Source organism: Aedes albopictus, chromosome 1, assembly GCF_035046485.1.
Source record: "Aedes albopictus strain Foshan chromosome 1, AalbF5, whole genome shotgun sequence".
Classification (NCBI taxonomy): Eukaryota; Metazoa; Arthropoda; class Insecta; order Diptera; family Culicidae; genus Aedes; species Aedes albopictus.
The window spans coordinates 52,828,140-52,842,402 of record NC_085136.1 but is presented as its reverse complement, the minus strand read 5'-3'; the positions used below and the strand labels follow the sequence as shown (position 1 = coordinate 52,842,402).

At 45.9% G+C, this 14,263-nt stretch overlaps 2 protein-coding genes across 9 annotated transcripts in view; one reads left to right on the top strand and one right to left on the bottom strand.

The window, feature by feature from the left end:
• The window catches only part of LOC109424591 (neuronal acetylcholine receptor subunit alpha-7-like), a 953,623-nt gene that overhangs the window by 256,826 nt on the left and 682,534 nt on the right, over nt 1–14,263 (bottom strand). The gene's annotated exons all lie outside the window — the stretch shown is intronic.
• Nucleotides 4,903–12,700, top strand: LOC134284941 (uncharacterized). 8 transcript variants are annotated; one of them, XR_009996018.1, is made up of 3 exons: nt 4,903–12,381; nt 12,440–12,506; nt 12,566–12,700. XR_009996018.1 is itself a non-coding variant. In XM_062844536.1 (3 exons), exon 3 carries the CDS (start codon nt 5,454–5,456, stop codon nt 12,123–12,125), a length of 6,672 nt encoding a protein of 2,223 aa, XP_062700520.1. In that variant the 5' UTR covers nt 4,903–5,154; nt 5,216–5,281; nt 5,340–5,453; the 3' UTR covers nt 12,126–12,430. The 8 variants fall into 8 exon arrangements, 5 of the variants coding, with proteins under 5 accessions (XP_062700520.1, XP_062700522.1, XP_062700518.1 ...); XR_009996019.1 differs by having other exon boundaries at nt 4,903–12,254; nt 12,316–12,381; nt 12,440–12,630; XM_062844536.1 differs by lacking the exons at nt 12,440–12,506; nt 12,566–12,700 and having other exon boundaries at nt 4,903–5,154; nt 5,216–5,281; nt 5,340–12,430.

The window sequence follows — 14,263 nt, the reverse complement described above, 5'->3', positions numbered from 1 at the left end:
TTTTCTTTGCCCTCTATACCAACTCTCCATCCTACGCATCCAGCCCTCTTAACAATCCTCTACCATAACCACTGCCCTATCCTTTACCGTACCCTCTAGTCTATATTGTGCCTAATCTTACCGTCTACCCTACTCTCTACCCTAACATTTTTCCTACCCTCAACACTACTCTCTATTCTACCCTTCTCCCTACCGTCTACCCTATCCTCTACCCTAACCTTCTACTCCTCTCCCTCTATTCTATCCTTTACCCAAACCCTCTACCCGACCGTCTGCTCCACCCTTTAGCCCACTCGCTACCCTATCATCTTCCATGACCCTCTACCCCTTTTTCCCATAAAGCCCGATCGGTAGATATCCATATTGCATGGTATAATAGCTCAAACTACCATTCCGTGGCTACCATCTTGAGTATGGTCCGCCATCTTGGGTTTCAAAATGGCGTCAGATATTCATTATTGAGTTCTACTCATGAATCCCGATCGATAGATACCCATATTGCATGTTTTCATAGCTAAAACTCTCATTATGTGGCTGCCATCTTGGTTTTCAAAATTTCGTTAAATAACGATTTTTGAGTTCTACTCATCAAGCCCGATCGATCGATACCCACATTGCATGGTATCATAGCTCAAACTACCATTCCATGGCCGCCATCTTGGATTTCGAAATAGGGTCAAATATCGATTTTTGACTTCTACTCATGAAGCCCGATCGATAGATACCCATATTGCAAGGTATCATAGCTCAAACTATCATTCCGTGGCCGCCATCTTGAATATGGTCCGCCATCTTGAATATGGTCCGCCATCTTGGATTTCAAAATGGCGTCGGAAATTCATTTTTGAGTTCTGTTCATGAAGTCCGATCGATAGATACTCATATTGCATGGTATCGTAGCTCAAACTATCATTCCGTGGCCGCCATCTTGGATTTCAAAATGGTGTCGGATATCCATTTTTGAGTTCTACTTATGAAGCCCGATCGATAGTTGCCCATATTGCACAGTATCTGAAGTTGAATTGCCGTTAAAAAGCATATATTCTGAAGTTTTGACCGCCATTTTGGAACCCAAGCCGCCATCTTGAATTCCAATACCCCTACAACCACCACCACATCCTAAGGAATGCGTATGCCAAATTTGATTGAAATTGCTTGACGCATTCCAGAGTTATGCCTATGGTCCGGCATACATATATACATACGCACATATGTACATATAAACATACAAATAGACAATAGAACATAAAAACTACTCTGTCGAATAAATGAACTATAAATTATTAACCATTGTCAAGATTCCAACGAAATATTTTTTTTCGCCTTGAAAGTGAAGCTTACAGATCGTGACAATATGTGTTCTTTTCTTTGCAGCATCGTTTACGCCACCTAGTGAACCAGTCACATACTATATTGTCCACTTTGAGCAAGGTATGAGTGTGTAGAATATCTTCTCTGAAGAAAGTACTCTGAAATTTTGCATAATTCTGGAGATATTCACATCAAAAGGACTGTCCTATTTACAGGACGCTGGGCAGATATGGGTGAGGTCTCCAACAGTGCGGCGGTTATGGTTATACTTCAGGATAGTTTGGACGACCCTGAATACCTGAGCTCAACGAACATAATTGATAAAGTAACATTACTTAGTCTAGCAGATAAGGCAATTACTATTAATTGCAAATTGGTTGAACTTCAGAGGTATCACAAAAAAACAGATAGGCCCTTTTCAAATGTTAGTTCAGCCTTGAACTCTACCGGAATACAACCCTGAAACTTCCATCGACCACGCTGAAACGTCTTGTTACCCTTGGTCCGCTTGAAGCCCTTGGAAATCACTGAAACGCCTCAAACTCTCCTTTAAATTTCCTCTAAACTATATTGAAGCCCCATGAAGCTCCCTGAATATACACTGGAACCTCTTTATATGGTATGGGGCGGGGGTGCATCAATTAAAAATGGGCATACACAAAGTAATTTATTATCCTAATTTTAGAAAATAGGTTTATCAAGGTTTGTGAAAAGGCCAAGGTTATTTCTTGGGGTTTGAGGGAAGCCAAAACAAAAGAGGTTCCAGAATGCATCATTAGTGTTTGGGTGCGCCCGTGAGACCTCCCGAAAACTCCCTAGAATCCTCTGAGACAACGCCCCTGAATTTCCTGGGACCCCAGGAGACACTTTTGAGTCCCGATGAAGCATCTTTAAAACTCCCTGAGGCCACCTAAAACGCTACTGAAACCCTTTGGAACTCCCCTTTAACCTCCTGAGTTCCCCTGAAGCCTTCATGGAGCCCGCTGGGACTCCTAAAACGCATTGAGACACCCTGGGAGACCATCAAAGGCCTCTGAGACTCCCTGCAGCCCCCCTGAATTCACTGAGATCCTCTTATTTATTTATTCATAGTAATCCATGTAGAGCAAGGTTTTTTTTCCTTATGAATTTCTACATTTGGCGATAAATAACCATATTTTTACAAGAAAAACGAAAATAATCATCATAACTTTTTAGCAAACTAATAACTAATGCTTTTTTCATAGTTTATGTTCCTAATTTCGTTCATTGAACCAGTCGATGCACTCTTTTCGGAACCTACCGTATGAATTAATTGATTTATTATTAGTAGGAAGTTGATTCCAAAACTCAATTACACGAACAAAGAAAGAGTCTCCATAATTTGAAGTGGAATACTGCGGAAATGTATAGTCTTAACCCGGGAGCGGTCGCGTCGTGTACTGAGTACACGCACCATGAAAAAAGCACGCTTGTGGTATACAGCGGGAGTGCGGTGTCGCTGAGGGTAGCCGAAGACGCGACTGCTCGAGGGTTAAACATCCCTTAAACCCTCTGAAACGCCACTGACACCTCATGGTACCCGCTTGAAGTCCCCTGGGCCCTGAGTCTCCCTGAAATAACCCTGAGACCTTCAGGTGCCCTCTTAAGTCCCCTTGGACTCCTTGAAGCATCCTGACACCCCATACAACTCCCCTGACATCCCATACAACTCCGATGAGACTCCTGGGAATCTCTCTGAAACCCCTTAAGACCACCTGAAGTGCCCTCGATACCTTCCCAGACAACCAGGAATCGCATAAGGATGCACGCTGTACATCGTATAAAGTACTATTTTAAGTCGCTATCGCATATATGCACGGCTGAGGGGCAATTTTCATCGCATATGATGTTATTTTTTGAACTTACTGCGATGTATCTGGTAAAATCATGTAAGAGTGCAAATTAACTTTTATAATGCATAACTACATCGTAGTAAACGACCGACATTCCGATGTTTTGTTGCGACGAACTTTGCTTATTCGCAAAGTGTCAATTGAATTCGCATAATTGCGTACTGCGATGATTATACGACTTCGCTTGGTGCTTTTCTAGTTATGTCAGTTTAGCTCGCATTGGTGTACAAACTAAATTGCATAAAAGTGAAAATAAACTCGTTAAAATGTACATACAAACTCGCATAAGCTAGAATCGTTAACGTTGGCATATTGCGATGTGATATGTGATAACAATGAAAGAGGTGCTGTTGGAGTGCCAAAAAGTTAAAAGAAAGTGAAAAGTCATCATTATGGTTACAAAACAAGTTGCAAAGTCATCATTTTTGTTTTGTTGACCTTATAATTAACAATGGGTGGTTCTAGAAAGAGAGGAGTAGTGGTAACTGTGCAGGAAATCATGCTACATCATTTTGATTTCCAAAGAGCCTGCTGAACACGTACAGCGCACGGAAACTAAGTGCATTCCAACAAGCACTGAGGTGAGTTAGAATGTCATGACATTTAATCAGTATGTTGAATAAGTAGTGTTTGGTGCTAAGTGTGAAGTTTGGCTCGATAATCCAAAGGTTATTAGTTCGATACTTAGGTGACAAGATTTTTTTTTCAAATATTTTAACTCGCATAAGGTGCTATATTACGTCGCAATAGTGCATACCGTACATCACATAAGATATCGCTTCAAGTCATATAGTGTCATTATTTTTCCGTCAATGCACGTATAGCGCTTCCACTTTTGTACGCATAAGGCACTTTTACTGCATCTTATGCGGTAAACTTCATTTACGTGCAAATTGGTTGTCTGGGTTGACTGATTCCCTGATACCTCTTGAAGTCCCCTGAAACGCCCCTGAGATCCTCTGAAAGCTCCCTGGAATCACACGATATCTCTTGAAGCGCCCATAAGGTCCCTGAAATCCTCCTGATGTTCTCTGAAACGCCCCTGTAGCCTCTTGGTACTCCTCTGAAGCCATTTAGGTGGTGAACCATTTAGGTGATTCCCTGAAACCCCTGCGGCACCAGGGGTGTTTAACCCGGTACTCTCTGGAACTTCCCTGAAATCCCTTGAAGCGCCTTGAGCCCCATGGGACTCCTTAAAACGGCGCCCTTAAGACCCCCTGGAGCTTCCTGGAATCTCCTGAAGAATTGCTTGAAACGTCCTTAAGATCTCCAGGAACCCCCAGGTGCAAACGGCCCTGCAACCTCTCCGTATAAACTCCTCATGGCTGCCGTTGCCATAGTTACAGTCATTATTACATTTAATTATGCACAATATTGGTTATGAATACTGTTTCTTTCCAAATTTGGCAACACCCGTTTTTGTCTACTCCTGATTTTGGCAACATTTTCATACATACCGACCAAACAAAACAATGATTCCAAACAAAACGACTGTTTTACAAATCAATTTGTAATTCGTGAATACTATCTGTGGGCAGTGTTTTATAACTTGTGAATAGTTCTGAATCGTCAAATGGTTTGAACTAAAGCAAGGCAATCTCTCGAAACCCACTGAACTCGAAGTCCCTCAGAACCTCGCATAAAAAGATCAACCTGTAGATTTCGTTTAAACTCTGCTGAAGCCCCTGAAAAGCCCTCGGAAATTCGCTGAAATACCAATGTTAAGGGCGCAACGTCTACCAGCGACCTTGATACACCTATGGCTGACGTGACTACAAACCACACCCAGCGTCCAACAGAAGGATCGACTACTGAACGACGGTCATGCAATAATAGATGAGCAAACAGAATAACTCGAAAGGCGATTGAGTGGACTGGTGCCGCAAATTTGTTATTTCTACTTAAAAACTAAATTTGTTATTCTATCTATACTTAAATTCTCCTATCTTGTTGCTTAAATACTTATATGGTAAGACATGCAGTGAATTCGTTATCCTAATTGAAATTAATGCCTAGTTATTTGCAAACAGGAATTGATAGATAGCTAGATTAGAGAAACCGAAGTATCTATTGAAAGTGCTAACCAAAGCTACGAGGTGAGAAGGATTACGCCATTCTAAACCAAAAATGACTACTAATTAATACAAATTGTAGGTTTTCTCTATCTTAGCCCTTGAAAACAACGGCTATATTGTTGAGCGATAGTGAAGAAGTTACTATCGTAAGTATTGAAATTCCTCCTAGTTAACCTTAATACTAAAGCATATTATGTTGCCACAGGAATTTTGTAATTCGTCAAATACAGTCTTCACAAAATTGAGACTTCGTCTTCTATCGCCAACAAATTTACAAAATTCGATACGGGACACTATGGCGAGTCAGAGCAGTTCTCAAAAGCGACGACATGCGAATGTTCCATATAGACCGGCCAACGATGGGGATGCGCATGCGGCCAGCGGAAACCATCCGGATATTGCTCATCCGGAGACGGCAAGACTGTTGGAGAACGTCGTCCAGACTGATTCAAGGATTCAGCCGGAGCAGACAGTACCATGCAAGGTAGTCCAGTACGAGTCTCAGCCGACGGTCAACGCAGCCCTCCCTTCTAGCCCTCAGGTAATCGTTACCAGAACGGTGAGTACCGGCAAAGGAGCCATCCCTAAGATCCCCAAGACTAAAACGGCCACAAAGAATAAAAGCAAACGAAAGTCAGTCTATGTCACCATTCGTAACGATCCGTTTGTTAGGCGAAACCCCCCGCGCCGCGTTCGCGAAAACCGAGTCAGTAGTTGTGCACTGTGTAGTGAGCCCGATAATACAGCTATGGTGCAGTGCGGCGAATGTGGTTCGCGGTTTCATCTTTCGTGTGTTGAAGTGAGTCAGTCAGCGGAGGAAATAAGCTGGTCGTGCCCTGACTGTGCAAGTGCGTCCAAGAAAAAGACCCCCAGGCAAATTTCGGCACCCGCGATGCAAGGAGCCAGCGAGCATCGTCAACAATTTACTTCACCCCCCAGCATAGTAGCTTCATCCAAGTCGGCTGGCCAATCAAGTAGGCGTAGCGAGCATAGGAAAATCGAACTACAGCTGCAGAAACTGGAGGAGGAGCGGGAATGGCATCAACAGTACCTGAAGCAGAAGTACAGCCTGCTGCAAGAACTGGAGAGTGATACGTCATCTAAGATCAGCCACCAAGATTCGATGGAAGAGAATGCGGCGAAAATCGAGCAGTGGATTCAAAACACGGAGAATTGTGGAGACGATTCTGGTCTTGTCGACGTAGATCCGGAAGACGAACATGTATTGGCTAACGTACAGGAAGTTCAACGGCGGCGTAAGCGAGACCAAGAACTTCAAGGCGAACAGAACTGCGACAGACTCCAAATCACACACCTGATGAACAAGCTGCAAGTTGCAGAACGTCGTGCTCCGTCCATAGTGAACATGCCGGTGCAAAACAACTGCACGAATCATCGCGATAGCAGATATCAACCCCCGCGTTCACAAATCGGACTAGGGGACGCTGATCGTAGACCAACAAATAGCCTAAGAACTTTAGAGCCACAGCAAACTACATCGGAAACGTTTCAGCAGAGTACCGGCAGAACCTTTGGTCCTCAAGTTCTACCATCAGACCCAGTTCTAAACCAACGGCGATCACAGTACATTCCAACTTGTGAGCCGCGTCCACGATCTGACAACCGTAGGGAAACCAGATTCCTTACTACTGCTGTGGATTTCGTTCCCGGACAGAGATCCACTCCAGTCACCCAACCGCGAAGAAGAATCCCCTCTGCAGAGCGCGAGATTGAAGACGACGGTGCTGCCTACACATTGAACCGAAGTCAATTAGCTGCTAGGCAGGCAGTATCCAGAGATTTGCCAGACTTCAATGGCAATCCAGAAGATTGGCCGCTCTTCTTTTCGATGTTCGTTTCGTCCACTCAGCTTTGTGGATTCTCAAACGAGGAAAACATGCTGAGGCTTCGGAAGTGCCTCAAAGGAAAGGCACTGGATGCCGTTAAGTGCCGTATGCTTCATCCGTCAAACGTTCAGGGAGTGATTTCCACCCTCAGGATGCTGTATGGACGGCCTGAAATCATCATTCAGGCAATTGTTAGGAAGATTCGCTCGTTACCATCTCCCAGCATCGAAAAACTGGACACCGTGATCCAGTTTGCCCTCAGCGTAGAGAATCTAGTTGCGACGGTGGAAGCCTGTGAGATAGGTGACTTTATGTATAACATCTCGCTAAGGTACGAGTTGGTGGAAAGGTTGCCACCAACGTTAAAACTGGATTGGGCACGGTTTTCTCGGAATGAACCCAATCCAAACCTCCTAGACTTCAGCTCGTGGCTTCGTTTTGTAGCCGAGGATGCCAGCGCTGTTTCTATTTCCATAGATGGCGACCACCGAGCCAGAACGGCGAAAAAAGATGGGTTTCTGAATCTTCACTCCGAGGATAGCCAACAGTCGTTGAAGAAACCATCAATCGCTTCGGTGAGCAGTAAACTTCCGAATTCGAAAGAGTACGTCAAAGAGTGCGTTGGGTGCAAAGGAAGCTGTCTGACGTTGGCGCAATGTAAACGCTTCAAGGAGCTTAGTTACGATTCGAAATGGGCAGTTGTGCGAGAATTTAGCATCTGTCGAAAGTGCCTGCGGAAGCACAACGGCCCGTGCAAGCAGAAAAAGGAATGCGGCACCAATGGTTGCTCCTATCTACATCATCCTCTCCTACACGATGCAGAACGACACACGGCTGCGGCATCTCAGGTTCCGGTCCGGTCCACCGAAACCCAACGGAATCAAACCACAAATACCAGCTGTAATGTACACCAAGGACAGTCCGAGATCTTGTTCAGAATCGTACCAGTGCTTCTGTACGGTCCATCGAAGGTGGTACGAACCTACGCCTTCTTAGATGACGGCTCGGAACTAACGCTGATGGAGCAGAGCTTGGCGAACGAACTAGGAGTGCAGGGACCGCAAAATTCTCTATGTCTACGATGGACCGGTGGCACTAACAGGACCGAAGCTCTGTCACAGAAAGTAAACTTCCAGATTTCCAGCGTTACGAGTCCCTTCAAGAAGTTCAGGCTCGGCGAAGTGCACACAGTTGAGAATTTACAGCTCCGACCACAAACGATGCTAGTGGACGAGATGCAGGGGAAGTACCAGTATCTGAAGGGATTACCTGTGGAATCCTACCAAGAGGTCAGCCCAAGACTTCTCATTGGGCTGGATCATGCGAGTCTAGGTAACGTGATGAAATGTCGCGAAGGCAAGCCGAACGAACCCATAGCGGTGAAGACTCGCCTGGGTTGGATGATTTTCGGATGCTGTTCCCGCACCACAACCAGTGTCAACCACATCAATCACCATCGTGTCCAACTTTGTCAATGCGAAAGCAACTCGAACGAGGAGCTACATGAGGCTATGAAGCAGTATTTTTCGCTGGAAAGCATGGGTATCAGCAAGCCCAGTAAACTTCTGTTATCCAACGAAGATCATAGGGCGAATGAACTGTTGGAAACTCTGACCAGAAACACAAACGGACGCTACGAATGCGGTCTTCTATGGCGATACGACAACGTTCGGCTTCCGGACAGCAAGCCTATGGCACTACGTCGATGGGAATGTCTAGATCGTCGGATGCAGAGGGACGATGACCTTGCGCAAGTTCTCAATGCGAAGATAAATGACTACTTGGCGAAAGGCTACATCAGGAAGCTAACCGCGGAGGAATTGGAGTCACCTTGCAACCGAGTCTGGTACTTACCAATCTTTCCGGTAGTAAACCCTAACAAACCAGGCAAAATCAGACTTGTCTGGGATGCAGCCGCGAAGATCCATGGAGTCTGCCTTAATTCGGTGCTTCTTAAGGGCCCTGATCTACTGGTTTCTCTCCTGTCAGTCTTAGTACGGTTCCGTGAGTTTCGTGTGGCGGTTTCTGGTGACATCAGAGAAATGTACCATCAGGTGCTGATGAGACCGGCGGACCAGCATTGTTTACGCTTTCTTTGGAAGGATAACGAAGATGCCACAGCCCCCAGCACATACGTCATGCAAGTGATGTCCTTCGGTGCGTGCTGCTCTCCAAGCACAGCACAATACGTTAAGAACACACATGCCAAGAAATTCGAGCAAGAGTTTCCTGAAGCTGTTCACGCCATCGTTCATGACCACTACGTCGATGACATGCTGATCAGTGTCGAAACGGAGGAGAAGGCGATCCAGCTAGCAACGGAAGTAAAAGGGATCCACGAACGTGGAGGTTTTGAAATGAGAAACTGGGTATCCAACGCACCAGCGGTAGTTGCCGCACTGGACGGAGAGAAAACCGACGGGAAAAACCTGAGCATCGGAGAAACAGACACCACTGAGAAGGTGCTCGGAATGTGGTGGGATACCACAGCAGACTGTTTCACATACAAGCTATCTTCCCGCCACGACGCTGATCTGTTGTCTGGCCGCAAACGACCAACGAAGCGTGAAGTTTTAAGGACCCTTATGATGGTGTTCGACCCTCTCGGGCTGATCAGCCACTTCCTGATGTTTCTTCGAAGCCTTTTACAGGAGATCTGGAGAGCATCCGTCGACTGGGACGAGCAAATCCACGATTGTCACTTTGAGAAGTGGCTCGTATGGCTGCGGTTTCTTCCTCGTGTAGCGGACATCAAGATTCCTCGTTGCTACCGGACCGTCACGTCTGCTGAAGAAGGAACCATTGTCCAAATGCATACTTTTGTGGACGCCAGCGAGAACGGCTTCGCGGCAGTCGTCTACCTCCGTTTCCAGGAGGGAAATACAGTTGAGTGCGCTCTAGCAGGAGCCAAAACCCGGGTGGCGCCGTTGAAGTTCCTCTCTATACCCCGATCCGAACTGCAAGCAGCAGTTATTGGGACCAGGTTAGCAGATTCTATCCAGGAGTCCCTCTCGATTAAGGTTCAAAGGCGATTCTTTTGGACTGATTCCCGGGACGTCATGTGCTGGCTACACTCGGATCATCGACGTTATAGTCAGTACGTAGGTGTCCGAATCAGCGAGGTCCTAGAAACCACGGCCCTACGAGATTGGCGGTGGGTTCCTACTAAATTGAACGTAGCTGACGATGGTACCAAATGGAAAGGTTCTCCTGACTTCAGCGCCTCTAGCCGGTGGTTTCATGGACCTGAATTTCTTCGGGAACCGGAAGAGAAATGGCCTATCTCTCCTCAGCCTGTCAAAACCACTGTCACGGAGCTGCGTCCACATCTGCACCTCCACTTCAAGACCCTCGAGTCAATAATTGATACAAGCAGATTCAGTCGATGGCTTTGTCTACTGAAGACTACGGCGTATGTATTCAGAGCCATTAGAAACATGCAGCGAACTATACGACAATCACCCAAAGCTTATGGACCGCTTTCTCGTGATGAGCTCATCATGGCCGAATCCTACCTGTACCAAATAGCCCAGAGATGTACGTATGAAGATGAGATAGCAATTCTATCTACAAAACAAGAACCCTCCTCAAAGGAAATCTCAAGAAGCAGTTCGTTGTACCGCCTCTGCCCATTCATGGATGAAAAGGGAGTTCTGAGGATCCGCGGGCGTACCAGTGCCTGCCAATTCATCGACAACAGCATCGTCAATCCAATCATTTTACCTCGGGAGCACAGCGTCACAAAGCTCATCGTATTGGACGTTCATCAGAGATTCCTGCATCAGAATCACGAAACCGCCATCAACGAGCTGAAACAACGCTACTATATTTCCCGTCTGAAAGCGGTCTACAAATCGGTCCGGAACAACTGCCAAGTCTGTAAAAACGAACGAGCTTGTCCAGAGGCGCCACTGATGAGTGACTTGCCGCATGCGCGCCTCGCAGCTTATAGTCGACCTTTCAGCCACATGGGGGTGGACTACTTCGGCCCAATGATGGTAACCGTTGGCCGCCGAGTGGAGAAACGCTGGGGGGTCTTGGCTACTTGTCTGACTGTTCGTGCCATCCATTTGGAGATCGCACACTCACTCACTACTGACTCGTGTATCATGGCCTTGCGCAACATAATTGGCAGAAGGGGGGTACCAGTTGCCATTTACAGCGACCGTGGTACTAACTTTGTGGGGGCTAGCAAAGAGCTAACGACCGCACTTGAAGAATTGGAGCACGACAAAATCGTGGCAGAATTCACTTCGCCGCATACGACGTGGATTTTCATCCCACCCTTGTCCCCGCATATGGGCGGAGCCTGGGAGAGGCTGATTCGATCGGTCAAGCAAAACCTAGAGAAGCTTAAACCTCACCGTATACCGTCAGACGAAACGCTACGAAACATACTGACAGAAGTGGAGTACCTAGTAAATTCAAGGCCTTTGACCGAAATTCCACTGGACGACGATCAATCTCCCGTATTGACGCCAAATCACTTCATTATGGGGTCGTCGAATGGAGCGCTTCCGTGGACCAGCTTTGATGACAACCCTGTCCGACTAAAACTTAATTGGAAACTTTCGCAGAGCGCAACCAACCAGTTCTGGAAGCAATGGGTGCACGACTACCTCCCGACTTTGACCCGCAGAGCGAAATGGTTTGCGGCCGTTAAGCCAATCGAGATCAATGATATCGTGGTCATCGTCGACACAAATTTCCCCCGCAGCTGCTGGCCTAAGGGACGAGTCATAGCCACCAAAGTCGCACCAGACGGCCAAGTTAGGCAGGCTACGGTGCAAACTGCTAACGGGATATATGAGCGACCAGTCATCAAGCTCGCAGTGCTCGACGTTGGCGTAGGTGGAAATGCAACTCAGAGAGAACTTCGGCGCATTGAAGGGGGGAATGTTAAGGGCGCAACGTCTACCAGCGACCTTGATACACCTATGGCTGACGTGACTACAAACCACACCCAGCGTCCAACAGAAGGATCGACTACTGAACGACGGTCATGCAATAATAGATGAGCAAACAGAATAACTCGAAAGGCGATTGAGTGGACTGGTGCCGCAAATTTGTTATTTCTACTTAAAAACTAAATTTGTTATTCTATCTATACTTAAATTCTCCTATCTTGTTGCTTAAATACTTATATGGTAAGACATGCAGTGAATTCGTTATCCTAATTGAAATTAATGCCTAGTTATTTGCAAACAGGAATTGATAGATAGCTAGATTAGAGAAACCGAAGTATCTATTGAAAGTGCTAACCAAAGCTACGAGGTGAGAAGGATTACGCCATTCTAAACCAAAAATGACTACTAATTAATACAAATTTTAGGTTTTCTCTATCTTAGCCCTTGAAAACAACGGCTATATTGTTGAGCGATAGTGAAGAAGTTACTATCGTAAGTATTGAAATTCCTCCTAGTTAACCTTAATACTAAAGCATATTATGTTGCCACAGGAATTTTGTAATTCGTCAAATACAGTCTTCACAAAATTGAGACTTCGTCTTCTATCGCCAACAACCAAGAAACATCAAACTCCTCATTTATAGTCCTCTTGGCGCCTGAAAAATTAATAAGATTCGAGTTATACATGTTTTTTTTTATTTAAAGAATACTTTGTCTTACCACGAAACACAGCAAACTGGAATGGGTGTGGAGCTCGCTCCCGTACACAACGCAAACAAGATCGGTCGTCTTTGCGGCCGAGGTAACACTTTACCAACGACCGACAGACTTGATGTGAACGCAGCGACGCATAGTCCACTGACAGTGTACGTGGACCAATTCCCGTATCCACCGATGGACGCTTGGCGACAACGTTTATGGATGGCATTTAGTACAAAGCTCGCACCCGTTTGATTCATTGCATTGCTTCATGCAGCTGTTATGGTTCTATGACTCAGCGGCATAATTCTATGACTCAGTGGCATGATTCTATGACTTGTAGTCATGTTATCATGAAGCGACATCTTTTATGATTTTATAAATTTTTCGTCGTGTTTTGGGTTCCGGATTTTTACCCGTGTAGATGAGATCGATTCTCTTCTCTTAGTATAAAATATATTTATAAGAAAAAAAAGTCAGAGAAGTTCAAGGACATATCGAAGATCCCGTTCTCTCTGCTACCTTTTCGTAGCAGAATTTCATCCACAGTCATTAATGCAATCGCTTCCAACCTCCGGGTGTTTCAGTCTTTTAATTATACCGGAACATCTCCAGCTCTTCTTCTTGGATCACTAAAACCTCTTCCCATTCTCAGCATCCTCCACGTAACTACAATTTTTCATTTGCACTATCCTCCCCTTGACATCAACCATAATAAATACCGACGCTCGTTATCGCAATCACCTGCAGCCAGAGGAAAGTGGCCGAATCACAGAAGCAGCAGTCAACTGTTCCTTCCCATTTCGGTCCCATTTGTGGGATTCAGGGTTCGTCTTCCCAGAAGCAGCCCTGGAGAAGCCCATTTTGTGCACAGTTTTAAGAACGTGTGTCCGTCCATCCCACCGAAACCCATTGCCAAAACCGAGAACCGACGACGACACACATTCAGACATCCAGAACCTACCGCACGGCATGACGACGACGACGACGAGGACGCACGCCGAGAGACAGTAGTACTTCTGAGTATAAGATGAAAGCAGTCACGTCATTTGGAACGGGGCCAAATTTCCGCTAGATAAAGTCCGTTTCTGTCAACTCGCTTCTCCGCACACAACTTGGATCGTCCCACTAGTGGTATCGCAAGAAAATAAAACCTCAAAAAAAAAGTTCCCAAAACGGAGGGACCTGTCTGACGTGGTCGTCGTCGTCGTCTTTGTCGCCATCATTGTCATTACACACACATACAAGCGCACTCACATTCACACAAAGAAGATGATATCCAACCGCATCCCGGAGGATAATTGTCCTCGGATGGTTGTCTTACGGACGGCGGCGACGGCGAGCGAATGCCATTTGAAGCCAGCAGGAGCGGGAAGCACTAAACTAAAAGGACAACGGCGAAAACGACGACCCAGCAGCAGTAGCAATCCGAATGCGTTTTACTTTCATGGGTTTCTTTGGTCTAACACCGACCGCCTTCGGCGTGGAATGAGAAAGCTTTTTGATTCCAGCAGGATTCGCTTGGGGTGGGCTGAAAGTTTAAATGGATC

Coding starts and splice junctions, on each gene's coding strand:
- LOC134284941 (XM_062844536.1), top strand. CDS start 5,454: ATGTTGCCACAGGAATTTTGTAATTCGTCAAATACAGTCTTCACAAAA.